Genomic DNA, 23,392 nt, shown 5'->3' with positions numbered 1-23,392 from the left:
CCATAGACCAGGCCTTGGCCACCTCTAGTAGAGAAATTGTCCTGTATAGGCGAGCCTTGTCCAAGAAAGAAGCTTGTCGTAGACGATTTTGTTGGCATTATGAAATCTGATGCTGTGATCCGAGTCTGGGAAGACATGAACATCATAATTCTCGACAGCATGGAGATCTAAGAGGTCCAAGAATCTGAGCGAGTTCTGGAAATGGACGTTGTCGTCTCCTGTCCCGTGCATTAGGAGGAAGCGCTTTGCTTGACCTATAGCAGTGACATTGTGAACCCTAGATACCTCGTAACCTTGGGAATTCTCCTGTGGTGTGTGCATGTAGCGCTCTGTGTATACCGAATCGTATAGACTCCAATCTGTCACTGGTGCCACGGACAACCCGTATTTGAAATGTTTGCCAGCGTCTTTCTCTAATGTCTTCAGCGTTAGGTAACCACCGTATGACCAACCAAAAATTGAGATTTTGGTAGCATCGACATAAGTCTTGTTCCCGTATATCGCGGCCGCTGAAATCTGATCTTGCGCTTCGTAATCACCGAGGTTATCACGAACCAGGGACCTAAAATCTTTGCCCTTAAATCCTGTACCGCGTCCATCGACAACTACGACAATGGCATCAAGCTGGGAAGCTATGACCTCGTTGAAGCCGATTGAAAAAGCTTGTAGGACTTGCTGTGAATTTGGACCCCCGTAAGCATAGAAAAAGACTGGGTAGTAATCCTTCTTCGTTTCGTCGAAATCATTAGGCAGAATTTCATAATAGTTTACAATAACGTCTGCTCCATTATCATCAGGGCCCAAGTTCAGCTCTCTGAATTCCCTCTTAGGAGCTGCGTAATCCTTCAGCACCTCCTTCAAATGCAGATTTTCCTCCAAGTAATATAGTGTTTTCCCGGCAACGTTTCCTGAGACTTCTTTATCATGCTTCCTTGATTTCAAATCCACAATCTTTTGGTAGGGAATCCCTGGTCCTCTATAGGAGACCAATGCGAATCTACTACCAGCAGAAAAAGTGGCATCATATACCGCATTCTCTGATGTGTCAGTTACCTCAAATAACTTGTCAGGTTTATTCAAATCGACACCATAGAGGTGTCTTTCAGTCGAAGATTTCTTTGTGGCTATGAAGTAAACAGTATTTGTCTCATAGTCAAACGCTGCTGCACCGTCAGTCACTTCCCATTCACCGCGAGTTAAAATCTTAGGGGTTGTACTATTCGCTGGAGAGTAATAGACTAGATGATTGTAGCCGTCAATGGGCATTACATCCAGATATCCGTCGTTCTCCCTGCCAAGCGTCTTATTCTTTGGGATGTAAAGTGTGTTGTGTGTGATCTCCCACCAGCCGCCGTTGGCTGGGTTTTCCCTGACGACTTCTGAACTTTGGGTTTTAGTATCTATCAAGTAAACGGTTAAAAGATCGGAAGAGCGATCGCTTGTCTTGGCAACTGCCTGTTTATCACCCACCCAAGTCACCTCCGTAATCAGTGTGGAATCATTGGGGTCCTGCTGGTCGCTGCCTACATCCACAGAGTAAGCGTAGGTATTTTCGACATCATAAATCCACAGTCCCACCACAGGGTTTGGTGTCCCACTCTTCGGATATTTGATGCGACGTAGTTCTGAATACACATCGTAATCTGGCTGAACATAGTATGGAATGACAAATTCGCCAACCCGGCTCTCATCAATCCTGAAGTAAGCTAGGTAGTCTCCCTTGGGAGACCACCATAGTGCTCGATCATCCTCCAAGACTTCCTCTTCATACACCCAGTCCGGCCTACCATTGAAAATCTGTGTACTTCCATCATCAGTAACTCTCTTGATTGTTCTACGCTTTTCCGTAGAGTACACGTAGACGTCATTATCCTGAACATATGCAATGTTCACAGAATCGGGTGACCATTGGGCCAGAGACAGGTTGTCACCGATCTTGTCATATTGCTCGGTGTTATTGTAAACGAAATAAGATCCAAACGAGGAATGTCTCCAGTTTGAAACGGTCTTAGTCCTAATCAGCAGCTTGTTTAGATTTGGTGATGCTACAAGTGACTCAACTGTATAGTTTGCACCCTCATAGGTGAAGGAACTGCCTTGGAAAAGTACTCGGGAATAATCCTTGTCAAAGACGGATCTCACCATGTAAGCATCATCGGATACAGTCACAAATAATCCCTTATCATCATTTCGTGAATCTGGTGAGCTAATCCATTGCAAGCTCTTCACAATTGGGGAAAATGTGCCATTTCTGACATCTGTCAAGGTAACTTTTAGGGAGCCGTCGTTCGTATGTGTAGAGTTCGGTACTCGGTAGCCTGGTAAATCATTTCCGTCATCTTTATTGTGTCCACTCAAGCCTTTAATGCTTCTTAAGAGTAGAACAGACCCCCATATTAATAGCACAAGTACAACCCCTGGTCTCAGCCATCTTTCAACCTTGTTTCTTCTGGGGTCTTTGAAATGATTGTCCGGAATCCTCTCGGGTTCTTGGTCCACTGGCTCTTGACCTCTGGTATCCATCCTGAATGTGTGGTCCTTTTTTGTATTTTGACTGTGCACCGACTGTCTGTGATAAGGGTTAACTTTTGAGTCTTATATTATCTTTCGAGCACCTGAATAAAAAAATTGTAAAGAGCCTCTGAATAAACATTCTGCCACTCTCTTGAGGATGCTCACAGTGGCTCGTGCTTGTTTTATCAGCAGGAACTGAATTTTATATGACCCTCCAAGCTTTGAGCTCTACTTCTCGCTTCTCCTTGAGAAGAAGCAATTGAACGATGGATACTTCATCTTAAATTCCACATGCTCTAATGGCTATCACGTTTAGAAAATTTGGTTCTCTTCCAAAATCATCTCATGCAGAGTTCATATTCGATTGGTTCCGAGGCCAACTCAACTTATTTGATGGACTCAGCATAAATCCCGATTTCTATCGAATTTCAATGATCCTTCACTTCTTGTGGGAGATTTCATGAACTGGTTTTAAGGTAGAAGAGGTTAAGCGCCCAGGTCTGCTCTTAATCAGAAATAGAGTTAGGAAGCTGAAAGCACGAGTATGCTATATTATTATTTGTCAAACCACTGAACAACCATAAATTAAACTCTTGTCAAAGCTCAGGTGTGGCATGACTCGTTATAGTATTTTCCGTAGGCGGTTATTGTTTAGTAGACATAACCTTCTTTTTTTACATAAGTGCTAAAGTCAACAAAATTTTATTAAAGTGTTATTGAACCCTCAATGATGATCACGGAATCACCACCAGAAACGAAACTTAACTCGCCATCTTTCTCAGCTACAACCCTAGATGAAATATGACCCTGTCTCTTAACTCTTCCACCTTGAGTTATCTTGAATTCGGTCGTCTCTTGGACCTCGTAAAGATCTTGCAAGTACCCAATAAGTGCGATCGACCCACTCCCACAGACTGGATCCTCATCGACACCCTCACATGGCGCAAAAGCTCTCATTTCGTACTCGTTTCCCTCACCAGGCTTCTTACCAGCCAAGATGATACCACTGTGACCATAATGCTTGCTCACTTTAGCCAATCCGGCAAAATCTGGGTTAGCATTGTAACAAGTATCCGCGTTAGAAGTTAAGTAAACAACCCATTTAGGGCCCACATGCAGAAGTTTTGGGGTTGCTACATGTTCAATTGACAAGCTCTGCTGGTACTCATCAATAGCGCTATGCGAGATCTCTTCAATATTAACACTAGGGGCTCTGAATGAGATCTTGCCATTATCAGCAATACTCAGATTAACAATACCTAACTCGCATTCTTGCAAAAGGGACTTTACTTTCGTTTTCCCAGTGAATTTCAAGTAGGCTCTGGCAGATCCGACCGTTGGATGCCCAGCGAATGGCAATTCACTGGCAGGTGTGAATATTCTGACCTTGTAATCGCATTTCTCGTCACTTGGCTTGAAGAGGAAAGTCGTCTCAGAGAGGTTGGTCCAATTGGCAATGCTCTGCAGCTGTTCATCAGAGATTATACCGTCTGTCGCATTCATGCAGTTAACCACAGCAACAGGATTCCCCATGAAAGGGATACTAGTGAAAACATCGACCTGTAAGAAAGGTAGGTTCATACTCATATTGTGTCAGTTGGACTAGTTATCCTTAGTATACAAGGTAAAGCGTTCACGTTTCATGATTTATATACCTTATCTCGAATGACTCACCACAATATGATTACTAACAATGCCAGTTTTTTTTTCTTCACGATAAGCCTCTCCTATGAGTTGAAGGTTTCTAGATATGTATAGGGGTATGTATAGCCTTGCAGTGGATGAGATCGAGGTTAAGCGAATTTTCGATCAAGCCCAAACTCCAGTTCCTTTTCCAAATCTAAAAATTCAGCGTAGCCAGTTTGCGTTGCCGAAGGAATAGTACCGTCTGAGTTCGATTTCAATGCAATGGGTGAGGCTAGCAAATTCTCTTGAGGCCTTGGGGGAGAATCAGAATCATGACGGGGCAGATCGCGTGCATCAATGCCCACAAACGAATCCTGCAATTGTGCATAACCTCCATTGGGCTGCATGGAGACCATTTGACTAGCAAGTTCGCTCTCTTTCGAAGCTTGTTGATCGGCTGCGCCTTGTTGTTGTTGCAAGAATTGGTGATCTTGTGGTGATTGTTGTAGTTTTTCCTGCTGCTGCCGTTCTTGTTCTTCTAAGAGTGGCTGCCTCACAAAACTCCTAAAATCTTGAACTTCCTGTATCACCATCTGTTTGAGTTCCTCCATTTCGTTCACACTCTCAAAGCTAAACTCGAACTTTTCACTGCACACAGGCTCATCAGCGGGATCATGCCATATCGATAAATATGGGTGCTTTATTGCCTCATTCACGGTTATCCTTCTTGAAGGATCGAATGCTAGCATACGCTCCAATAGATCAAGAGCCTCGGGATTGGCCTGTGGGAAAATATCTACAAAAGGTACTTTTGGTATGAAGCCCAATTGATGAATATAGTCCTGAACGTTCTTCGATCCTATTCTTTTCAAAGTCTCATCTGGAGGGGTACCCAAAACCTGCAGAATTCTATTCAGCTGATTCACGTAGTCCTTACCCTTAAAGATAGGTTTCCCACCTAAAAACTCGGCTAAAATACACCCCGTAGACCATACGTCGATAGCCTTTGTATAACCTTGATAACTCAGCATGATTTCGGGAGCACGGTACCATCTTGTCGCCACGTATTCCGTCAGAAACTGATTATTTTCAACTGGATTTTCCGAGTAGCCTCTAGCCAAACCAAAATCACATATCTTTAGCTGGCAGTCGGCATTCACAAGCAGATTCCCCGGTTTCAAATCACGATGCAAAACATCAGCTGAATGAATGTATTTCAGTCCACAAAGAATCTGATAGATAAAACTCTGGTAATGCGCATCCGTCAATGGTTGTTCTGATTTTATAATCTGGTGCATGTCACATTCCATTAATTCTTCGTACAAATACAATCCAGCAAAAGTCCCATCGGGATAGAAAACAATATCCATATCATAAAGACAAGTAATATTCTTATGACCTCTAAAATGTCTCAGTAATTTTAATTCACGTAACGATCTCTTACAAAGAAGAGTTTTTGAAAACACGTTTGTCACTTTCTTGATCGCTACTGTAGTATCCTCAGCTGCCTCCGTGAACCTCGCAGAGCAAACCACACCGTATGCACCATGGCCAATCTCTTTGATCAATTGGAACCTTTTATCCACGGTAAAGTCCTGGTTGAACACTTTAAAAGTGTGTCTCTCAATTTTGTCGCACATCTCTTCACCTCTTTTTGCACTTACCTCGATGGGAGCAACAACACCAAACTTCACTTGCAAAAGGCCTGGAATATATAAAGCCCAATAGCCAGTTGATCAGCAGCTGATGATGATCAATTGGGCGTTATTTAAGCTTTAAATTCTGCTTGAAGCCGGTCGATCTGAAACTTTTCAGCTATTTTTAGTGATCGTTTCGCAGCGTCACAGAATACGTTGAAACTTTTCATGCCTTAAAAGCTTTAAAAGCTACAGGCCAAATCTAGATCAACACTTGTAGACAGACACCTGGATGATGAGTAATTGAAAAATGCTTATGAGAGGACTTCAAGAGCCTTGTAAAATCCTTTGACTTTGTCGTTTGCCCGAATTCTCTTTGGGTTGAAATTTAGAACTTGTAACTTGTCCTTTGAGACTGCCCGAGACAATGCCACGTAGACCTGGCCAGCCTCGAAGATATTTCTTAGATCGACCTTAAGCCTCTGTATTGTTTGACCTTGAGCTTTGTGAATCGAGAGAGCCCAGCAGAGCATCAATGGAAGCTGATTCCGTTCAAGACCAGTCTTGGCACCTGGTAGATCAACTGGGAAACGTTCGGGCAGCATTAGCTCGTGATGGAACCTGTTGTTGTTGTCGAGACTCCATCTGACATATGGGTAAACTGATTCTTTTGGAGAGGTTTTCTTGGCATGATTTATCATTGTTTGTAGCACTTCTTGTCTCGCGAGAGGTCTTGCGTAGAAATCTTGTAGAAACTCTTGGGAATCCATAATCAGTGGTTTGCCAATGGCTCTGCTGACGAGCCTCATGTCGAGGATCACATCATCCTCTGTCACGCTGTAGTGCTCCTTCATGACTCGTTCGAGACGTTCTGTGATGAAGAAAAGAACTTTGCCTAGAGACCCGTTGAACAACTCTGATTCGGGCTTGTTCTTAAGCATCATTACCTGAGCGTCAACCTTCAACGTTACAAGTTTCTCCACCATCACTGATGAATCTAGTAGAGCCATATATTCTTTTGGCGCGGCATCTATGCTGTGGTATTCGTAAGCTTCACCGGGCAATGAGCTCAGTTGACGTGCATTGGAACTCTCTACTTCCCTTCTTGTCGCGTATAGCTCCGTGGGAGCAATCCCATCTGAATAAGTGATCGTTCTACTGAGTTGTCGAATGGTTTGGGTCAATTGTGGGGTCACTTCGCCAAATCTAATAGCGTTTAGCATATCGATTAACTCGTTATCCTGTTGTCTAAACACTTTGGTTAGAAGGATCGTACGATGAATGCACGTTTTCCACATTTGGCTTTCGAAACAAAACACTGCCATATCATTCTTAGGCGAATCTCTCTTTTGTACTGGAGGTAACTGGAAAAAATCTCCCGTTAGTACTAGCTGTATTCCGCCAAATGGTTTATCATTCTTACGCAATCGTCTTGCAATGTATTCTAACTTATCCAAAAAATGGCCATCTATCATTGAAACTTCATCGATGATGAGAACTCTCGTATTTCTCCAAATCGCGAGCATATTACGCTGCTTTTCCACCTTCTTAACAAGCTGCTCGGCAGTTCCATTTCCTATACCGACTCCCGACCACTTATGCAAAGTAGTCCCAGCGATTGTGGCGGCGGCTAAACCTGTGGAGCCTGTAACAGCGATAGCCTCCTTTCCGTAAAGTCCACCAAGTTTCGAAATCAAAGTCTTCAAAATAACTGATTTCCCTGTACCAGCACAACCGGTATAGAATATGTTCAGTCTCTTCCTGAGTACCATTTCCATCACGGCTTCTTGCTCCTTCGTCAACCGTATAATCTCCTGCTCCTTTGCTAAGCTCGAAGATTTCCGCGATAATGGTTTGATTCGCTTTGGCCCAGTCAGTCTAAGACCTTGAAAGGATTGTGGTGAACCTCTCTTAGCTGGTCTTTCCTTGAGAATCTCATCTTCATTGGTAAATGATAATTGAGTAGAACTTACAGTTTCCTTTTCATATGAATAACTCACGGAGGAATTGGATCTGAGCAAAGATGGAACTCTAGTAATTGTAGCCTTTTTCATAGTATTCAACTTCGGACCACTGACGAGTCTCTTAAACTCCTCATCTGGATCACACTCGTCAAACGAGCCCTGCGAACAAAACAAAGTAGATTTCTTCGATGAACTTTCATTCATTTCCAGATCAATAATAGCAGGCGGTACGTCAGGCTGCTGCACAGCAGCATGTCGGACCGGCCTTACAGCTGCTAATCTTCTCGAACTCTTGAAGAAAGACGACAAAGTCGCTTGCCGAAGTACTGGCTGCTTCCCCTGCGCTTCAGAACCCTTCATAGACCCCTTTAACACGCCCAATGGCCCTCAACTGAGCGTTTGTTTACTGCTCATCGAGTTCACCGCTCGAAGCTTTATAAATCTGTCCGAGAACTCTTCAAGCCTTTTCGGACAAGCAAATTTTATAACTTTTCACTACCATGGCTACGATAAAAGAGGCCATCGCAAGCATAGAAGTAATTCAAGTCGTATCTGAATAGTGGTTCATTGGGCCTAATGACTAAACAGTTTGCGCACTCATCGATAGGTGACAGAAGGTCATCAATCGTATACTCGACGAGTGTTGGGAAAGCTGGATTGTACACGCCAGCGGACTACATTCCATGTAATGAAGATGATGCTTTTAGGGATGAGGATGAGGAAGAAGAAGAGTTAGCACCTGTTTCCTCGAATGCTCAGCATGAGTATGAGTCCTTATTAGATGCGAATAACGCTAGGACCTTGCAACGGGAAGCGCAACAAGGCATGACTGAGGATGAATATGAAGCTAGGAGGGAATTGATTGATGAAGAGAGGGACCTACTTATAGACAACAAGATCCTGGAGGACCGTAGGGGTTCTGGAGCAGGTGGTGCCGGGTATGGTGCCGTAGAAAGCTCTTCAGAAGTTATGAATGCATGGGAACAGGCGATTGAAAATGGTAAGAGAATCACTACAAGTTATAAGAGGGAAACACAGGTCTTGGGAGTGAACGCTTTACCGCTAGTATTTACGTTTGTCTTGCAAAATTCATTGTCTCTGGCTTCGATTTTTTCCGTGTCGCATTTGGGGACTGCAGAGCTTGGTGGTGTCACTTTAGGGTCTATGACTGCTAACATTACTGGTTTAGCGGCGATCCAGGGTCTTTGTACGTGTCTAGACACTCTCTGTTCGCAGGCGTACGGTGCAAAAAACTATCATTTGGTGGGTATATTTATTCAGCGTTGTGCTGTGCTAACGATATTGGCCTTTTTGCCCATCATGTACATTTGGCTATTCTGGTCAGAAACTATATTGAACTGGCTGATCCCGGACCCTCACTTGTGTGAGTTAGCGGCACGTTACTTGCGTGTAGCGGCATTTGGTGTTCCAGGATTCATTTTATTCGAATGTGGCAAAAGATTTTTACAGTGCCAGGGAATTTTCCATGCTTCCACTATCGTTTTGTTCTTTTGCGCACCTTTGAATGCCTTGATGAACTACGTCCTGGTTTGGGACAAAAGATTAGGTATTGGTTACTTGGGGGCTCCACTCTCTGTCGCTATAAATTATTGGTTAATGGCTATTGGTTTGCTATTGTACACTATCTTTACCGATCAGGAGATTAATCCAATGAAGTGCTGGAACGGCTTCATTAAGCCTAACAGAGTATTTAAGAATTGGAGAAAAATGTTCAGTTTGGCTTTACCTGGTATTCTCATGGTGGAGACAGAATTCTTGGGGTTTGAGATTTTGACTGTTTTTGCATCACACCTGGGTTCAGCTCCATTGGGCGCCCAATCCATTGTTTCCACGGTGGCATCATTAGCATACCAGGTTCCATTCTCGATCTCTGTCTCTACTAGCACCCGAGTGGCCAACTTCATCGGTGCATCGCTGTACGAGAGCTGTATTATCACATGCAAGGTTTCGTTGCTCTTGTCATTCGCCTGCTCCTCATTCAACATGTTTCTCATATTTTTTTTCAAGAATCAAATTGCAAGGTTGTTCTCCACCGAACCTGACGTGGTCAACTTGGTCATTTCAACCTTACCAATATTAGCCTTCATGCAATTGTTTGATGCATTCAATGCATCTACAGCAGGATGTCTACGTGGTCAAGGTAGACAAAAAATCGGTGGTTACATTAATATGATCGCCTTCTATTGCATCGGTATCCCAATGTCCTACCTGTTGGCATTTCATTTCAAGATGAATGTCGGTGGACTATGGGTTGGTATCACATGCGCTTTGGTGACTATGAGTGTTTGCCAAGGGTTTGCTGTCTTCCATTGCGACTGGCTCGAAATTATACATGCCGCCAAGAGTAACAATGCCGAAGCATCAAGAGCATAGAAAATTGTGTATTTGTTTTTCCTCCATTTTGGGCATTATTCTGTAATATATATACATTTGAGTATGTAATCATTTTCCCGCTAAGGATTGTCCATATTAGACTCACCAAGTTCTTTTAATATCTTACCTAGGTTATTGTAAAGTCCAGGCACAGTTCTTTTCTTGGCTATTCTCACTTTTTCGAAAAATTCAATAGCTTCATGAGTGGTTTTGTTATAGCTTGTGGCATATTTGTCAATCTCCGTTACCAGTGCTCTTCTACGTTGATAAGTTCTAATCTTGGGCAATTTGCTTAGTTGACCTTTACCAAAGAGTCTCTCAAATTCTTCTATTTGAGACTTCAGACTATTCTCGTATTCATGATAGACTTCTGCTACACTTCTTGGATTATCGATTATTTGTAAATCATAATTTTCTATTTCCTGGGAATCCATCACCGGTATGTCCCGTAATCCTTCCCTCTTCAACATACTGCTTGAGCCACTCTCAACAACGAATTGGTGGCTAGTATCCCTTGGACTTATGTCTCTGTCATTGGGCTCGAAGTCGTAACCGGGGACCACTCCCTCATCGCTACTCATCTGCTCAGGTCCAGCTTCCAGCTGAACAGGCATCACAAAAGATGGGTCGGTATCTGGTTTCGGCAACGGTGCCCGATCTAGTGTGGTGTTGAAAGACATTGGCAATTCGCTCATGGTATGGGAGGGCTGCCGGAGAGGCGGTGCAGAAAGTTGATGATGGAAATGGTGTGAGAATCTCTTTATACTATGCCGTTGCTGACTTTGTGAAGATTCACTCTGTGGAGTATTGGGTGGTCTATGATGTTCAAGTAATGGAGTCGTTGGAACCTGTAATTGATCTGCGCCAGTGTTCAGTAACGTGAATAAGTTGTTTGGAGCAAACTCGTCGAGCACCAAAATTTTCTTGATATGTTCCAAGTCAATCATAATAGCTGCATTTTGTTCCTGAACGATATCCAACTTCTTCTTCAACTGTTTTATCTCTTCCTCATCCGTCCCCATATGATCCGGAGACGAACTAACTGCATCCCAGTACCGGGCTAAATCGTCCACTCTCCTCTTAAAAGAATTTATGATGTCATCCAAATTCATAAGCATCCTGATTACCACTTGATGCTATCCTCTATGGCTTCCGAACCTGCTGTTACTCTTGATTGAGTCACTTACATGCGGCTGACTCAAGATGACTTAAACTTTCACCTTAAAGGGAACTTTGGATCAGCACAGCTCGTCTCGCCGCAGAGACAACCGCATACAGAAATAAGGCTTATAGCTTGTCTTACATGATGCTTGAGTTAATTCAATGCTAACTAGTATACAACGGTAGTTATGAAATCAGTTCTTCGCCTTTTTGACAGTTTCGGTTTCTGGTTCCTTGTCGTCTGCTCTTTGCCTCTTGGCAGCATTGATCTTCTTGGCAAAGATGTCCTTGACGTCGTCTGGGTTGGCAATCTCCATCAGTGCTTGGTCGAAGGTCGATAGCTGCACCTTGACACCGTCAATATCGACCAATTGATCCTCTGGCACCTCACGCTTCTCCTGCTGTTTCTTACTTGAGATTTCATCTAAAACGTCCTGGTTATAGTATAACGGAAGCACTGGCGAGTTGTTGCACTTGACAAAGACCGATCTGATGCTGTAGTTGTCGATAAACTCTTTGAGCAACAGCTCGATGTTGTCGACGAATTGTTGGTCTTTGAACCATGCTAGGTTTCCCAGGTGCACGTTAACCGTTGTACCTCTTGGTAATTTCACAGGAAGCTTACTTGTGTAGATTTTGTTGAAGCTGTTCACCAAAGTTTTTTTGGAAAATTGCTTGTTTGCATATGCCCTTATACCGATCGGTGTAGTCTCAAGTTTGTTATAAGCCTTACCACCGAGTAATTTGGGCAGAGTAGTAATGATATTATCATCTGCTAGAATCAACGAAAATTCGGACAAGAAAGCTCTTCTTCTTTCATACTCTTTGTAGTTGGTCTTGAGGTGTTTGCCACCGATAATCTCTACCTGTACTTGTTTCTCTTGGCCCTCTTGGATCAAATCATCGGCCGAAATCTTGTTGACGTCTGAGTCCTTAACAATGAGTAGTACTTTGAAATCCTTAATGGAAGTTTCACTTGCTGCATTCCATGCACTGTACAATGAATGCTTAACAGTGGCCAATTTCAATTTGAATTGTTTATTAGCCCCAGTGAATGAAGTGTTGTTCACAACAATTAACTGCACTAGCTGATTCAACTCATCATCATCGTCCAACAAACTCTGCGATTCGGACGCTTCCTCCTTCTGTTCAAATTTGCGCAATTGCTGAATAGAACGAGCGATTCTTTCTCTTGGAACAGCTGTCAGAGATGGAGCTGGTTTCTTAGCTACAGGCTTCGATTTGACCTTATTTTTCTTCGTTGGAGTTCCCTTGGGAGTCCCCGATGGAGTTCCAACTGGAGTAGACTTCTTAGAGCTTGAACGGGACTTCTTAGCCATGATAATTAGCCTTTTTCAACAAGATGAGAAGCGATGAGATGAGATGAGATGAGTTTTCAAAATTTTTCAACTTCAGGAACTTTTGAAAAATTTGTTCACCCCGTAAGAAAAGATTGGCACCGAATACGCTTCAAAATACTATTAAAGATGATAAGAAGGCTCACTTGAAGACATCTGGCTGTGAATAGAGGTCTGTGAGGTTTGCAATGGGTAAGAGAAAGAAGTCTACAAGAACTCCTGCGAAGAAGCTGGTTTTAAAGCTGGATACAAAGTTTAATTGTCTATTTTGTAATCACGATCAATCTGTTTCGTGTACACTGGATAAGAAGAACAGTATTGGGTCTCTACAGTGCAAAATATGTGGACAGAGTTTTCAAACGAGAATCAATGGTCTATCGCAGCCCGTGGATGTTTATAGTGACTGGTTTGACGCAGTAGAGGAAGTGAATAGTGGACGTGGCAGCGACAGTGATAACGGAGATGATGACAGTGGAAGTGATTACGAGAGTGATTCAGACGCTGAGAAACCTGCTGTTGTAGATAGCGATGAAGAAGAGTACGAAGAAGATGTGGGGCAACGAAGGGGCCCCACTCTGGTGGATAGCGATGACGACGAATGAATAAAAGTACGTTCTTTAAATAGTATATGACGATACATGACAGTTCAATGGGAAGCTTCAGCGGAAGCGTCAAAAAGTTCCTCTTTTAATGGGACACCCAATTCTTTCCTGACATCGGCCAGTTCATCCAAATAGGCATTGTATTGACCATCGTTTTCGACCTTGTATTTCAAAGCTTCAAAAACTCTAATGGCAGTTGGCAAATCGTTGACTCTTCTTGCAGCTCTCAAGGCCTTCTCAATCACAACAGGTGCGGGCACAAGATCGTAGGAGAAACAGTTGTTCAAAACTCTCTGCACTTCAAAAAGATCGTAAGCTTCGTCGAATTCCTTCTCGAATCTAGCGGTAAACTCTTCAAATGTTTCTTCCTCGTGTTCAGACGAATACTTTCTAATTTGACCAAACGAAGTGAGTCTCAATGGCTGAGCAATAGGACGTGCGATAGCGGAGGCCATCACACTCTTGGAGACCGCTGTACGGCTCACACTCTTGAATAAAGCTCTGGAAAACATATCAATGGATCTTGGTACTCGATGACTGGATCTTAGAAGTCAGAATCGATTCGAAAAACTCCATATATCAGCTAAACTGTTCATCCGTTAACGCCTGCAACTTTTTGAAAGTGGTTGGGTCGGAAACTTTGACGGTGCGAGCGAACTTTCAACAACGCTCATTGGTTCGTGACGTACGACGATCCGTAATTTACCACTAATAAGGGCTCTAACAGCTCTAGAAGTCCTCGGCTATATCGCCAGGACGTGGTGGACATGCTGTGCGAGCTGGGGTACCGTTTGTTGCGGTTATGGCTGTATTTGGACACCGTTGAAGCGCGATACTAGCGATTTTAGAATCGAGTAAAGTTAAAAATTCACGTTGATCGTCTGCAAGATCTTGAGGGTGGGAATGAGACGGTGGAGGTTGTTCGCAACGAGCGTAGTCGAAACCTGGTGGTGGTGAGGTGGGGGGTGAGGTGAGAAATACTCGATCCCTCTTCGGTACTTGTAGCCGGTCCATCGAATCGCTGTAGTCGGCATCTGCATAGTCAAAGGCTAGGGATTTGGCTAGTGGGACCTTGTTGAGTGTTTCATAAACTTGCTCGGCTATTTGATGCGTTGGACAAACAACTAGTGCTCTTGGGTAAATGCGCTGAACGATCAACTGGATAGGGTTTTCGGCAGTCACTGTAGTCTTACAAAGCACATTATCGGTAAGCCACTGTTGCAAACTCTCCAGACACTCCAGAACTGGATCGCTCTGTGAAGTGAAAACGATTGTATTTGTAACAGGTGCCATTCTTGTCTTGTCATGAGAGTGATCTGCGATGGCGATCGTAAGAGCGCGCCGCTTAAAGATGAACATCTTGGCCTCGCGAAAAGCTGATGAGCATGTAGAAGTTGAGAGCTGAGATCAGCAGCCAAGTAAGTACAGCGGCAATCTTCACGAAGATACCGTTGCTCATATCTTTGTAAATAATGTGGTCTTGCTCTTCGAGAAGGCCGGAGCTGCCAGTGTCGCCGAGGTCTTGTAACGAGTAGTCATCGCGATGTGAGTCCACTCTAACGCTCATAACGGTGCTGTTACTTGTGAAGTAGATTAGCGGTGCCGATACGAACGGTAGTAGTAGTGAAAGAACCACTTGAGAAGCATTTAGAGCGCCGCTTAAACCGTTTCTGCCCGCGACAAGAACTAGGATCAAACACGGTGTGATGGCAACTGCTCTTGTAGCACTACGTCTGATACTTGGAGAGACGGTCCAATTTAGGAAGCCTTCGCTGACCATTTGACCGCTCAGAGTGCACACTATACCTGCGCTCTGACCTGAGAAGAGCAGCGCTAAGACAAAGATTGTACCGGCGCTCTTGGAGAGCGACTGGCAAAGCAAGTTGTAGATCGAGAACAAGTCTGCTTCGTCCGTGCCATTGGTGTCAGTGTTCCCGTACAGCGTGGCTCCCGAGACTATCAAGATAGCGCAATTGACAAAGAGTGCAACTGTGAACAATGACACTAGTAGTTCGGCGGTTGTATAGTTCAAAGTCTCCTTGATAGCGCCCATTGACGGTTTGTAATTTTCATGATTATTGTCAATGTCGGATTCGCTGGGCATGTAGTTACCATGGTTGATGTCGAATTCTCTTAAACGTGGCTGCACAACCCCAGATCCCAGAAACAACGAGTGCGGCATAACTGTAGCCCCGAGGATTGCAAGACTCAAATAAAGCCCATCACCTTCGATAGCCGCTCTGCTCGGTAAGAATCCGCTGAAGAGTTCTTTAGCGCTCCCCAGATCTGCATAGAAAAGCTCAATGGTGAAGCAGACTACTGTTGCGGCAACAAGTACAGAAACAAACATCTCAAACCATCTTATCAATCTCAGGGATCCATTGGATTTATAAGCCATTAATACAATCAGAACATCAACCACGGTCAATACGACCCCAAGAGCCAACGGAATGCCGAATAAAATGTTCAGTGAGATCGCAGTACCAATAACCTCGGCCAGATCGGTCGCTATAATAGCCACTTCAGAGAAAATGTACAGTGCAACATTTAAACCATTTGGCAAGTGTTTTCGACAGTTTTGAGCTAGATCCAAACCAGTGACAGCACCCAAGCGGGCACATAAACACTGCCAAAACGCTGCCATAAAGTTCGAAACAAGGACAGAGAATAAAAGCTTATATCGGTGGGCAGATCCCGCCGCCACAGCTGTACTGTAGTTACCAGGGTCCATATATGACACAGAAACCATTAATCCAGGCCCAATAAACTGTGCATACTTGCGTAACACTCTCAACACTCCATGGCCTTTCCTGGGGCGTTTGAATCGCAGTTGCGATCCACCTTCTCCATCCACCTCATTACTCAGTGGTTCATACGCCGAATTCACCATCTATTGACGTCAAAAGATAACTTCAATGGCCTGTTTCTACTATCCTGGCCGATATTTTACTTTAGCTTTTCCAATTTAAAGAAGGCGCACCCGCATACTTTAAGCTTGAGCTCTCTATGAAAACCGTCTATAAAATCTATACAGCTAAAGCTTCGTTGATCTGGTCCACCACAGGTCTAATGATGTCCTTTTTGTTAGGAACCATATGGCCACCTGGGTGTTCGAACTCCTTAACTTGTTCTGGGTCCTGTAGCGCCTGCTTGTAAATATTAGCTAGGTACTGAGCTCTTGTAGCTGGTACTGCTTGGTCGCCTGCACCGTAGATGAACAGCATCTTGGTCTTACTATCACTCTTAGGGGTAAAAGCGTTTTGAAACTTCTCGGTGACTCTCAATTGACCTTCATGAGCTGGATCTGGCTCGGTGAACGAGTAACTCGAAATCAGCAAGCTGACTTTGAACTCCGGATGGCTAGGCACAAGCTCAGTAATCTTGTTGGTCACAATCGCTGCAACAGCAGCACCTTGAGAAAACCCAACAATACCATCGTAGGGTCCATTTTCACGGATGTGGTCGGCGACGTACTTAATAGTGTCATCGAGGTTCAACTCCGAGGACATATCACTATGGTAAAACCATGCCTTGTTCACCTCGGTGTCAAGACAAGCTTGCCATTTCTCATCATCCATCTCAAAGGGCAAATCCTTACGGTCTAAAATAACAGGACCATCGATATAATCACATTGGACATTGGATTTCTTTAGTAGTTTCCTAATACCAGAGGATTTCTCAGAAAAGACCTTGGCATTTTGCAAAAAACCGTGCAAGCACAGCAATCTAGGTACTGTCACAGTCATTGTCGATCGTAGTACAGAGTTACCAATGGATACAAATTATAAAGAGAGCTCTTTTTATACCAAATTTTCAGTTTTGCATAATTTTTCAATTTTTCGTTAGTTTATTCATTAATTTTTCACTTATGTAAAGAAAAGACCGACTTTCTTCGAAAAGAGCAGCACATATGCCCCAATGCTCGTGATTTGCCCACCATAAATTCTTGTACTTCTTTCCTTGCGTAATAAACTAAATTGACCTTAATGGGCGAATTCTTGCGCATCATTTATGCCATTGTCTTATGCTTTTCATCGAGCGTCTCGCGATGAATAAATCTTAACCAATCATGATTACAACGATCTCTTCCCATCAAACAGATACGCAAGCACATCATGTCGATGTTCACAAAGACACTCGGTAGACTAAGTCCGCGAGTAGCGCTGTCACGCTCAATGCCAGCTGTTGTTTACGGCCAGTATCAAGCGGTTGTATCATGGACAAGGCCAGCTTCGAGACCTTTCTTCAAAGAATCCTGCCACAAATGCCAAAAGATGGCGGAATCCCACACGTATGTACCATCGAACATCTAATTCCTCAGATGGAGAAACCTAGCCTATTCCCAGGTTTGCACACCACAAAATGAGCTCACCAACAACTTGGTCAAATTTGACAGTAGAACAACGGAAGAAAAGCTAATGCGTTGGAGAATATTACTCGAGGCCATATATGCTGCCAGCTATCTGGCGATCCAGGCTTCAGCGTCCATAATTCAACCTTTAGTACTGTAAGTGGAAACCTCTACACATTACCCGCATTGTTCACTATCATAACAAGGGAAAGGTGGCAAAAGAGGCCTTAAAAGGACCTTTAGTCTCCAATTGACTACCAAACCAGCCGTCTACTAACTTGTAACTGTTCATCATGTCTAGTGTATCTGCTACTACCAAGAGAGAAGTTCTGCCCACGAATGTGGTGCCCTTGCACTATGATTTGAAAGTGGAACCTGATTTCGAAACTTTCAAGTATAATGGTACCGTCAAGATCGATTTACAGGTAAACGATCCAAAGGTGAACAATGTACAATTGAATACTATTGATATTGATATTCATTCAGCCAAGATAGGGTCTTATGAAGCGAAAGATGTTTCTTATGATAAGGATAGCCAGGTGAGTACGTTTACTTTTGATGACAAAGTGCTTTCTGCTGATAAGAAAGTTACATTGGAGATCGATTTCACCGGAACTTTGAACGATAATATGGCTGGTTTCTATAGAGCCAAATATGAAGATAAAGCCACTGGTAAGACGAAATATATGGCTACTACCCAGATGGAACCTACAGACGCCAGAAGAGCGTTCCCTTGTTTTGATGAGCCTAATTTGAAAGCCACTTTCGATATTAGCTTAGTCTCTGATAAGTCTCTTACACACTTGTCCAACATGGATGTCAAGTCGGAAGAGAATCTCGATGGTAACAAGAAATTGACTAAATTTAACACTACTCCAAAGATGTCTACTTATTTGGTAGCATTCATCGTTGCAGAGTTGAAATACGTTGAGAACAAGGATTTCCGTATCCCAGTGAGAGTTTACGCTACTCCAGGTAACGAAAAGCACGGCCAATATGCTGCAGATTTGACTGCCAAGACTTTGGCTTTCTTTGAGAAATCATTTGGTATCAAGTACCCATTGCCAAAGATGGATAACGTGGCAGTGCACGAATTCTCTGCTGGTGCAATGGAAAACTGGGGTTTGGTCACTTACAGAGTCGTTGACTTGCTGTTGGATGAAGAAAACTCCACATTGGACCGTATCCAGAGAGTTGCAGAAGTGGTTCAGCACGAACTTGCACACCAATGGTTCGGTAACTTGGTGACCATGGATTGGTGGGAAGGTTTGTGGCTAAACGAAGGTTTCGCCACTTGGATGTCATGGTACTCATGTAACGCTTTCCAACCGGAATGGAAAGTCTGGGAGCAGTACGTCACCGATACTTTGCAACACGCTTTAGCTCTTGATTCTTTGAGATCTTCACACCCAATCGAGGTTCCTGTTAAGAGAGCCGATGAGATCAATCAAATCTTTGATGCCATTTCTTACTCCAAGGGTGCATCTTTGCTAAGAATGATCTCCAAATGGTTAGGTGAAGATGTATTCGTTAAAGGTGTATCTCAATACTTGAGCAAATTTAAATATGGTAATGCCAAGACCGAAGATCTATGGGAATCACTATCTCAAGCTTCTGGAAAGGATGTCTTGAAAGTCATGGACATATGGACTAAGAAGGTCGGTTTTCCAGTGATCTCTGTCAAGGAAGAAGGTAACAAGGTCACTTTCACTCAAAACCGTTTCTTATCTACTGGCGACGTTAAGAAGGAGGAAGACGAGACTTTATACCCTGTCTTCTTGGCATTGGCCACCAAGGACGGTGTTGACAACTCGCTTGTTCTAAATGAAAGAGCTAAGACCGTAGAGTTGAAAGATCCATCTTTCTTTAAAGCCAACGGTGCCCAAGCAGGTATCTACATCACCTCCTACTCTGATGAAAGATGGGCCAAACTGGGTGGTCAAGCTGATAAGTTGACCGTTGAAGATCGTACCGGTCTAGTTGCTGACGTGAAAACTTTGTCTGCTTCGGGTTACACTTCCACTAGCAATTTCTTGAAACTTGTTTCTCAATGGGAGAATGAGAAATCATTTGTCGTATGGGAACAAATTATCAATAGTATCTCTTCTTTGAAGTCCACCTGGATCTTTGAACCACAAGAAGTTAAGGATGCATTAGATACATTCACCAGAAAATTGGTCTCCCCCAGAGCTCACTCTTTGGGTTGGGATTTCAGTGGTTCCGACTCCTTTGCTGAGCAACGTTTGAAGGTCACCATGTTCGGTGCCGCTGCCGCCGCTAGAGATGAGAAGGTCGAAAAAGCTGCTTTGGAAATGTTTGACAAATACATTGCGGGCGACAAGAAGGCCATCCCAGCTTTGATCAAGCCTACGGTTTTCAACACTGTTGCTAGAGCTGGTGGTCTAGAAAACTACGAAAAGATTTTCAACATTTACAACAACCCTATCTCCAACGATGAAAAACTAGCTGCTCTGAGAACTTTGGGTAGGTTCACGGACGCAAAATTATTGGACAGAACTTTGTCCTATTTGTTCGACGGCACCGTCTTGAACCAAGATATCTACATCCCAATGCAGGGTATGAGAGCCCACAAGGAAGGTATAGAAGCCTTATGGTCGTGGGTTCAAACCAACTGGGATGAAGTCGTTAGGAGACTACCACCTGGTCTATCAATGTTGGGTTCTGTTGTAGTCATCGGCACTTCTGGATTCACCTCCTTCGAAGCCATTAGCGACATCAAGAAGTTCTTTGACAAAAAATCTACTAAAGGGTTTGACCAAAGTTTGGCTCAATCCCTAGACACAATCACTTCCAAGGCTCAATGGGTTAACAGAGACCGTGATGTTGTCAACAAGTACCTAAAGAACAACGGCTTTTACAAATAGAGGCAACACATTTGCTTCGTGAATGTGTAAATACTAAAATGCAAATGACATACATAGTACATTTTATAATTAAAAGTTACCTCGTGTGTTAATTTTTTAGATGACGTAGAATCTTCAACCAACTAAAAAATCCATCAAAATAGTTAAACACCACCACTATCCATCAGGGATCGGCAATCGTAGCTAATACGAATTAGTGAAGTGATGACATTGGATCTACTGGCTATAGAGAGCTTTCTGTGTGATTTAGCCGTGAATGAAGTCGGCCCAATTATCAAGTCCAAGTCTGGAACTCAGCAAAATTATGATTTGAAGACTGGGTCAAGAGCGGTAGACCTTGTTACTGCGATTGATAAGCAAGTCGAATCTTTAATTTGGAAGACATTAAGAGAAAAATACCCAGATTTTAGATTTGTTGGCGAAGAGAGCTATGTCAAAGGGGAAACTGTAATCACTGATGAACCGACTTTTATCGTGGATCCAATCGACGGAACCACAAACTTCGTGCATGATTTCCCATTTAGTTGTACATCTTTGGGTCTTACGATCAAGAAGGAGCCTGTCGTTGGTGTTATCTATAATCCACATTTGAATCTGCTCATCTCTGCCTCTTACGGAAATGGTGTCAGATTTAATAGCGTATCATTTGATCATAGAAGTAAAATTGATTCGATGGGACCACTGATTTTAAACAAATCTGTAGTGGCTTTGCAACCGGGATCAGCCAGAGAAGGGACCAACTTCCAGACCAAGATGGATACTTATCAAAATTTACTGTCGTGTGATGGTGGGTTTGTCCATGGATTCAGAAACTTGGGATCATCCGCCATGACCATGGCATATATCGCCTTGGGATACCTAGATAGCTACTGGGATGGTGGCTGTTACTCATGGGATGTGTGCGCTGGATGGTGCATAATAAAGGAGACGGGCGGTAAGATAGTCGGTGCTAACCCTTCAGAGTGGCAAATTCAAGTAGACAATCACTCATATCTGGTGGTCAGAGGGACCAGTGACCCAAATAGAGATGACCAAGACCAGTATATTAGAGACTTTTGGTCAAACGTGAAAGGAAATCTACATTACGAATGAGAAAGCCTTCTTATGAAGCAAATAAATAGATAAATAAACGGTCATTTATAGATATACAGGCACCCGTCTTGCCCCCAAAGGCCAAATACACCAACTAGTGGCATCCAACCTTCGCCACCTCCAAAATCATCAGACAAAGCCATGGCTCGTTCCAAGCGGTTTGGCTCGACAGGTTTGCCAATGGTAAATCCACGTATGCACAACATTCCCTGTCTTTTGGTGATATCAAGTTCGGGATTTTGTTCGGTTCGAACCATTTTACCCTCCAAGCTAGTTGCAAGAGGCCCACAACAGATGAATTTGGAGTCCACAGATGCCGGCAACACTCTATAATCGTAAAAATTGGTCTGACATACTGGTCCCATAACAATGAAGGGACAATAAAGTTCTACCATAACCCTTGCTCCCAGATGCGCTCTCATGAAATTGAGAGTCTCTGTGGTGAATGACTTTAGTAATGATTGCTGCTTCATCTCGGGAATCTTTTTAGGGAAAGAAGCAATCAATTGCGTATCTCTTATCAGTTCAGCTAGGAAAACACACCGCAATCTATCAAATGATCTCGAGGAACATTGACCAATATTTGTGAAAACTCCCTCGCTGAGCAACGCTGTGGCTAAAGCAAAGCCAATCCTGCTCAAGATAGAGCTCTTCTTGATGTCTATTTCCTTCAATATGCTCAACAATTCATCTGGCTCAATGAATAACAATGTTGTATTATTGAGTGCCGATAGTGTCAAAGATTTCCTGTCTTGGAAAGATAGTGAGCCGCCATGAAGTAGAACGGCGAGTGCTTTGTGCCAAAAATGGAATGCTAAGCCAGATTTCCCCAATCTCTCACTAACTGTTAAAGTATCTTTCTCCGACAGTTCGTGACCAGCAGGAAAACCTTGAACAAATGAGGCAATGCCACTCACTAGACAGCCCTGTGTAAAACTAGTGGTTACATTGTATGGTGATGTCGTATAGGCAAATACCTTAGAGTCATCCGAATTGTCTTCTGGCGGGTCATAATCGAAACGTTCATTTTCCTGATGACCTATGATAATTTCCTGCCAGGATTTGACATTTTCTGGAACCTGCTCAGTTTCCAGAGATGCACAAACGATGACTAGTTTATACCATCTATCGCTACCATTTAGCATGCGAAATGAATTCCATGAATCTATCACCAACACATCTAGGCCTTCCAATCGTTCACGAGGTACTGAGCTTAAAAAATGTGGTTTACACGATGATTTAACAGAGCCGATCATGGATGCAATTGAGATAACGAAACCTTCGAGGGACGAAGGTGAAACCACAATCCCCACACTCCCCACACCTTTAGATAAAAGTGTTTCTTGTAAGTGCTGTGCCATCCCGTTGATCTTGGCCAAGGACAGGTGAGTAGAATCATTTGTGAATTCAATACTATTCGTTTTAGAGAGCTCCATGATAGCTTTCCACACATCACCGAAGTTACCATTTCTGATCTTGTACTTCAACGACAAACCCAAGCCAGTAATGAGTGGGAAGCCTAATGGGACCAAAAAGTTCCTGTAGTAAGCCGTTTCATTCTCCTTACGCACACTAGCAATATTAGATTGCTGGTTTAATGCCACGGAAGTGAAATCTCTCTTCATGTCTAAGTAAAAAGTGTTAAAAAGCCAGTTAGCACCCAGCAGACCAATAATGACTGTCGCTACCCATTTAAAACAATACCCCCAGTCCATCTTGCCGGATGTGATGGGATCTCTTACCAATTGATCTTAGTCTTATTCTTGTACAGTGAAATTGATCAGAGATGACCTATTTTTCTAAACGAG

At 43.3% G+C, this 23,392-nt stretch overlaps 15 protein-coding genes across 15 annotated transcripts; 4 read left to right on the top strand and 11 right to left on the bottom strand.

The window, feature by feature from the left end:
* Positions 1-24: 24 nt before the first annotated feature.
* Positions 25-2,523, bottom strand: DAP2 (dipeptidyl aminopeptidase; the record flags this gene model as incomplete). The annotated part of the gene is made up of 1 exon (XM_003681760.1): positions 25-2,523. The coding sequence occupies one exon, from the start codon at positions 2,521-2,523 to the stop codon at positions 25-27; it is 2,499 nt and encodes an 832-aa protein (XP_003681808.1).
* A 696-nt stretch (positions 2,524-3,219) lies between these two features.
* YHI9 (Yhi9p) lies at positions 3,220-4,101 on the bottom strand (the record flags this gene model as incomplete). Its single annotated transcript, XM_003681759.1, has 1 exon — positions 3,220-4,101. The coding sequence occupies one exon, from the start codon at positions 4,099-4,101 to the stop codon at positions 3,220-3,222; it is 882 nt and encodes a 293-aa protein (XP_003681807.1).
* Positions 4,102-4,307: 206 nt separating this feature from the next.
* Positions 4,308-5,780, bottom strand: SLT2 (mitogen-activated serine/threonine-protein kinase SLT2; the record flags this gene model as incomplete). Its single annotated transcript, XM_003681758.1, has 1 exon — positions 4,308-5,780. One exon carries the CDS (start codon positions 5,778-5,780, stop codon positions 4,308-4,310), a length of 1,473 nt encoding a protein of 490 aa, XP_003681806.1.
* A 311-nt stretch (positions 5,781-6,091) lies between these two features.
* RRM3 (DNA helicase) lies at positions 6,092-8,101 on the bottom strand (the record flags this gene model as incomplete). Its single annotated transcript, XM_003681757.1, has 1 exon — positions 6,092-8,101. One exon carries the CDS (start codon positions 8,099-8,101, stop codon positions 6,092-6,094), a length of 2,010 nt encoding a protein of 669 aa, XP_003681805.1.
* A 216-nt stretch (positions 8,102-8,317) lies between these two features.
* On the top strand, positions 8,318-10,135 carry ERC1 (Erc1p; the record flags this gene model as incomplete). Its single annotated transcript, XM_003681756.1, has 1 exon — positions 8,318-10,135. One exon carries the CDS (start codon positions 8,318-8,320, stop codon positions 10,133-10,135), a length of 1,818 nt encoding a protein of 605 aa, XP_003681804.1.
* An 80-nt stretch (positions 10,136-10,215) lies between these two features.
* TDEL0E03490 (transcription activator GCR1-like domain-containing protein) lies at positions 10,216-11,253 on the bottom strand (the record flags this gene model as incomplete). The annotated part of the gene is made up of 1 exon (XM_003681755.1): positions 10,216-11,253. One exon carries the CDS (start codon positions 11,251-11,253, stop codon positions 10,216-10,218), a length of 1,038 nt encoding a protein of 345 aa, XP_003681803.1.
* A 237-nt stretch (positions 11,254-11,490) lies between these two features.
* On the bottom strand, positions 11,491-12,636 carry CIC1 (Cic1p; the record flags this gene model as incomplete). The annotated part of the gene is made up of 1 exon (XM_003681754.1): positions 11,491-12,636. The coding sequence occupies one exon, from the start codon at positions 12,634-12,636 to the stop codon at positions 11,491-11,493; it is 1,146 nt and encodes a 381-aa protein (XP_003681802.1).
* A 206-nt stretch (positions 12,637-12,842) lies between these two features.
* ELF1 (Elf1p) lies at positions 12,843-13,256 on the top strand (the record flags this gene model as incomplete). Its single annotated transcript, XM_003681753.1, has 1 exon — positions 12,843-13,256. The coding sequence occupies one exon, from the start codon at positions 12,843-12,845 to the stop codon at positions 13,254-13,256; it is 414 nt and encodes a 137-aa protein (XP_003681801.1).
* Positions 13,257-13,300: 44 nt separating this feature from the next.
* On the bottom strand, positions 13,301-13,768 carry COX6 (cytochrome c oxidase subunit VI; the record flags this gene model as incomplete). Its single annotated transcript, XM_003681752.1, has 1 exon — positions 13,301-13,768. The coding sequence occupies one exon, from the start codon at positions 13,766-13,768 to the stop codon at positions 13,301-13,303; it is 468 nt and encodes a 155-aa protein (XP_003681800.1).
* Positions 13,769-13,985: 217 nt separating this feature from the next.
* Positions 13,986-14,549, bottom strand: RCN1 (Rcn1p; the record flags this gene model as incomplete). The annotated part of the gene is made up of 1 exon (XM_003681751.1): positions 13,986-14,549. The coding sequence occupies one exon, from the start codon at positions 14,547-14,549 to the stop codon at positions 13,986-13,988; it is 564 nt and encodes a 187-aa protein (XP_003681799.1).
* A 52-nt stretch (positions 14,550-14,601) lies between these two features.
* Positions 14,602-16,146, bottom strand: SMF2 (divalent metal ion transporter SMF2; the record flags this gene model as incomplete). The annotated part of the gene is made up of 1 exon (XM_003681750.1): positions 14,602-16,146. The coding sequence occupies one exon, from the start codon at positions 16,144-16,146 to the stop codon at positions 14,602-14,604; it is 1,545 nt and encodes a 514-aa protein (XP_003681798.1).
* Positions 16,147-16,282: 136 nt separating this feature from the next.
* Positions 16,283-17,002, bottom strand: FSH1 (putative serine hydrolase; the record flags this gene model as incomplete). Its single annotated transcript, XM_003681749.1, has 1 exon — positions 16,283-17,002. One exon carries the CDS (start codon positions 17,000-17,002, stop codon positions 16,283-16,285), a length of 720 nt encoding a protein of 239 aa, XP_003681797.1.
* Positions 17,003-17,371: 369 nt separating this feature from the next.
* Positions 17,372-20,492, top strand: AAP1 (arginine/alanine aminopeptidase; the record flags this gene model as incomplete). The annotated part of the gene is made up of 2 exons (XM_003681748.1): positions 17,372-17,547; positions 17,909-20,492. 2 exons carry the CDS (start codon positions 17,372-17,374, stop codon positions 20,490-20,492), a joined length of 2,760 nt encoding a protein of 919 aa, XP_003681796.1.
* A 204-nt stretch (positions 20,493-20,696) lies between these two features.
* TDEL0E03410 (inositol monophosphatase family protein) lies at positions 20,697-21,584 on the top strand (the record flags this gene model as incomplete). Its single annotated transcript, XM_003681747.1, has 1 exon — positions 20,697-21,584. The coding sequence occupies one exon, from the start codon at positions 20,697-20,699 to the stop codon at positions 21,582-21,584; it is 888 nt and encodes a 295-aa protein (XP_003681795.1).
* A 41-nt stretch (positions 21,585-21,625) lies between these two features.
* DDE1 (Dde1p) lies at positions 21,626-23,299 on the bottom strand (the record flags this gene model as incomplete). Its single annotated transcript, XM_003681746.1, has 1 exon — positions 21,626-23,299. The coding sequence occupies one exon, from the start codon at positions 23,297-23,299 to the stop codon at positions 21,626-21,628; it is 1,674 nt and encodes a 557-aa protein (XP_003681794.1).
* Positions 23,300-23,392: the final 93 nt, after the last annotated feature.

This window comes from Torulaspora delbrueckii, chromosome 5 (assembly GCF_000243375.1).
Source record: "Torulaspora delbrueckii CBS 1146 chromosome 5, complete genome".
NCBI classification, from domain to species: Eukaryota; Fungi; Ascomycota; class Saccharomycetes; order Saccharomycetales; family Saccharomycetaceae; genus Torulaspora; species Torulaspora delbrueckii.
This window is presented reverse-complemented; position numbering and strand designations above follow the sequence as displayed.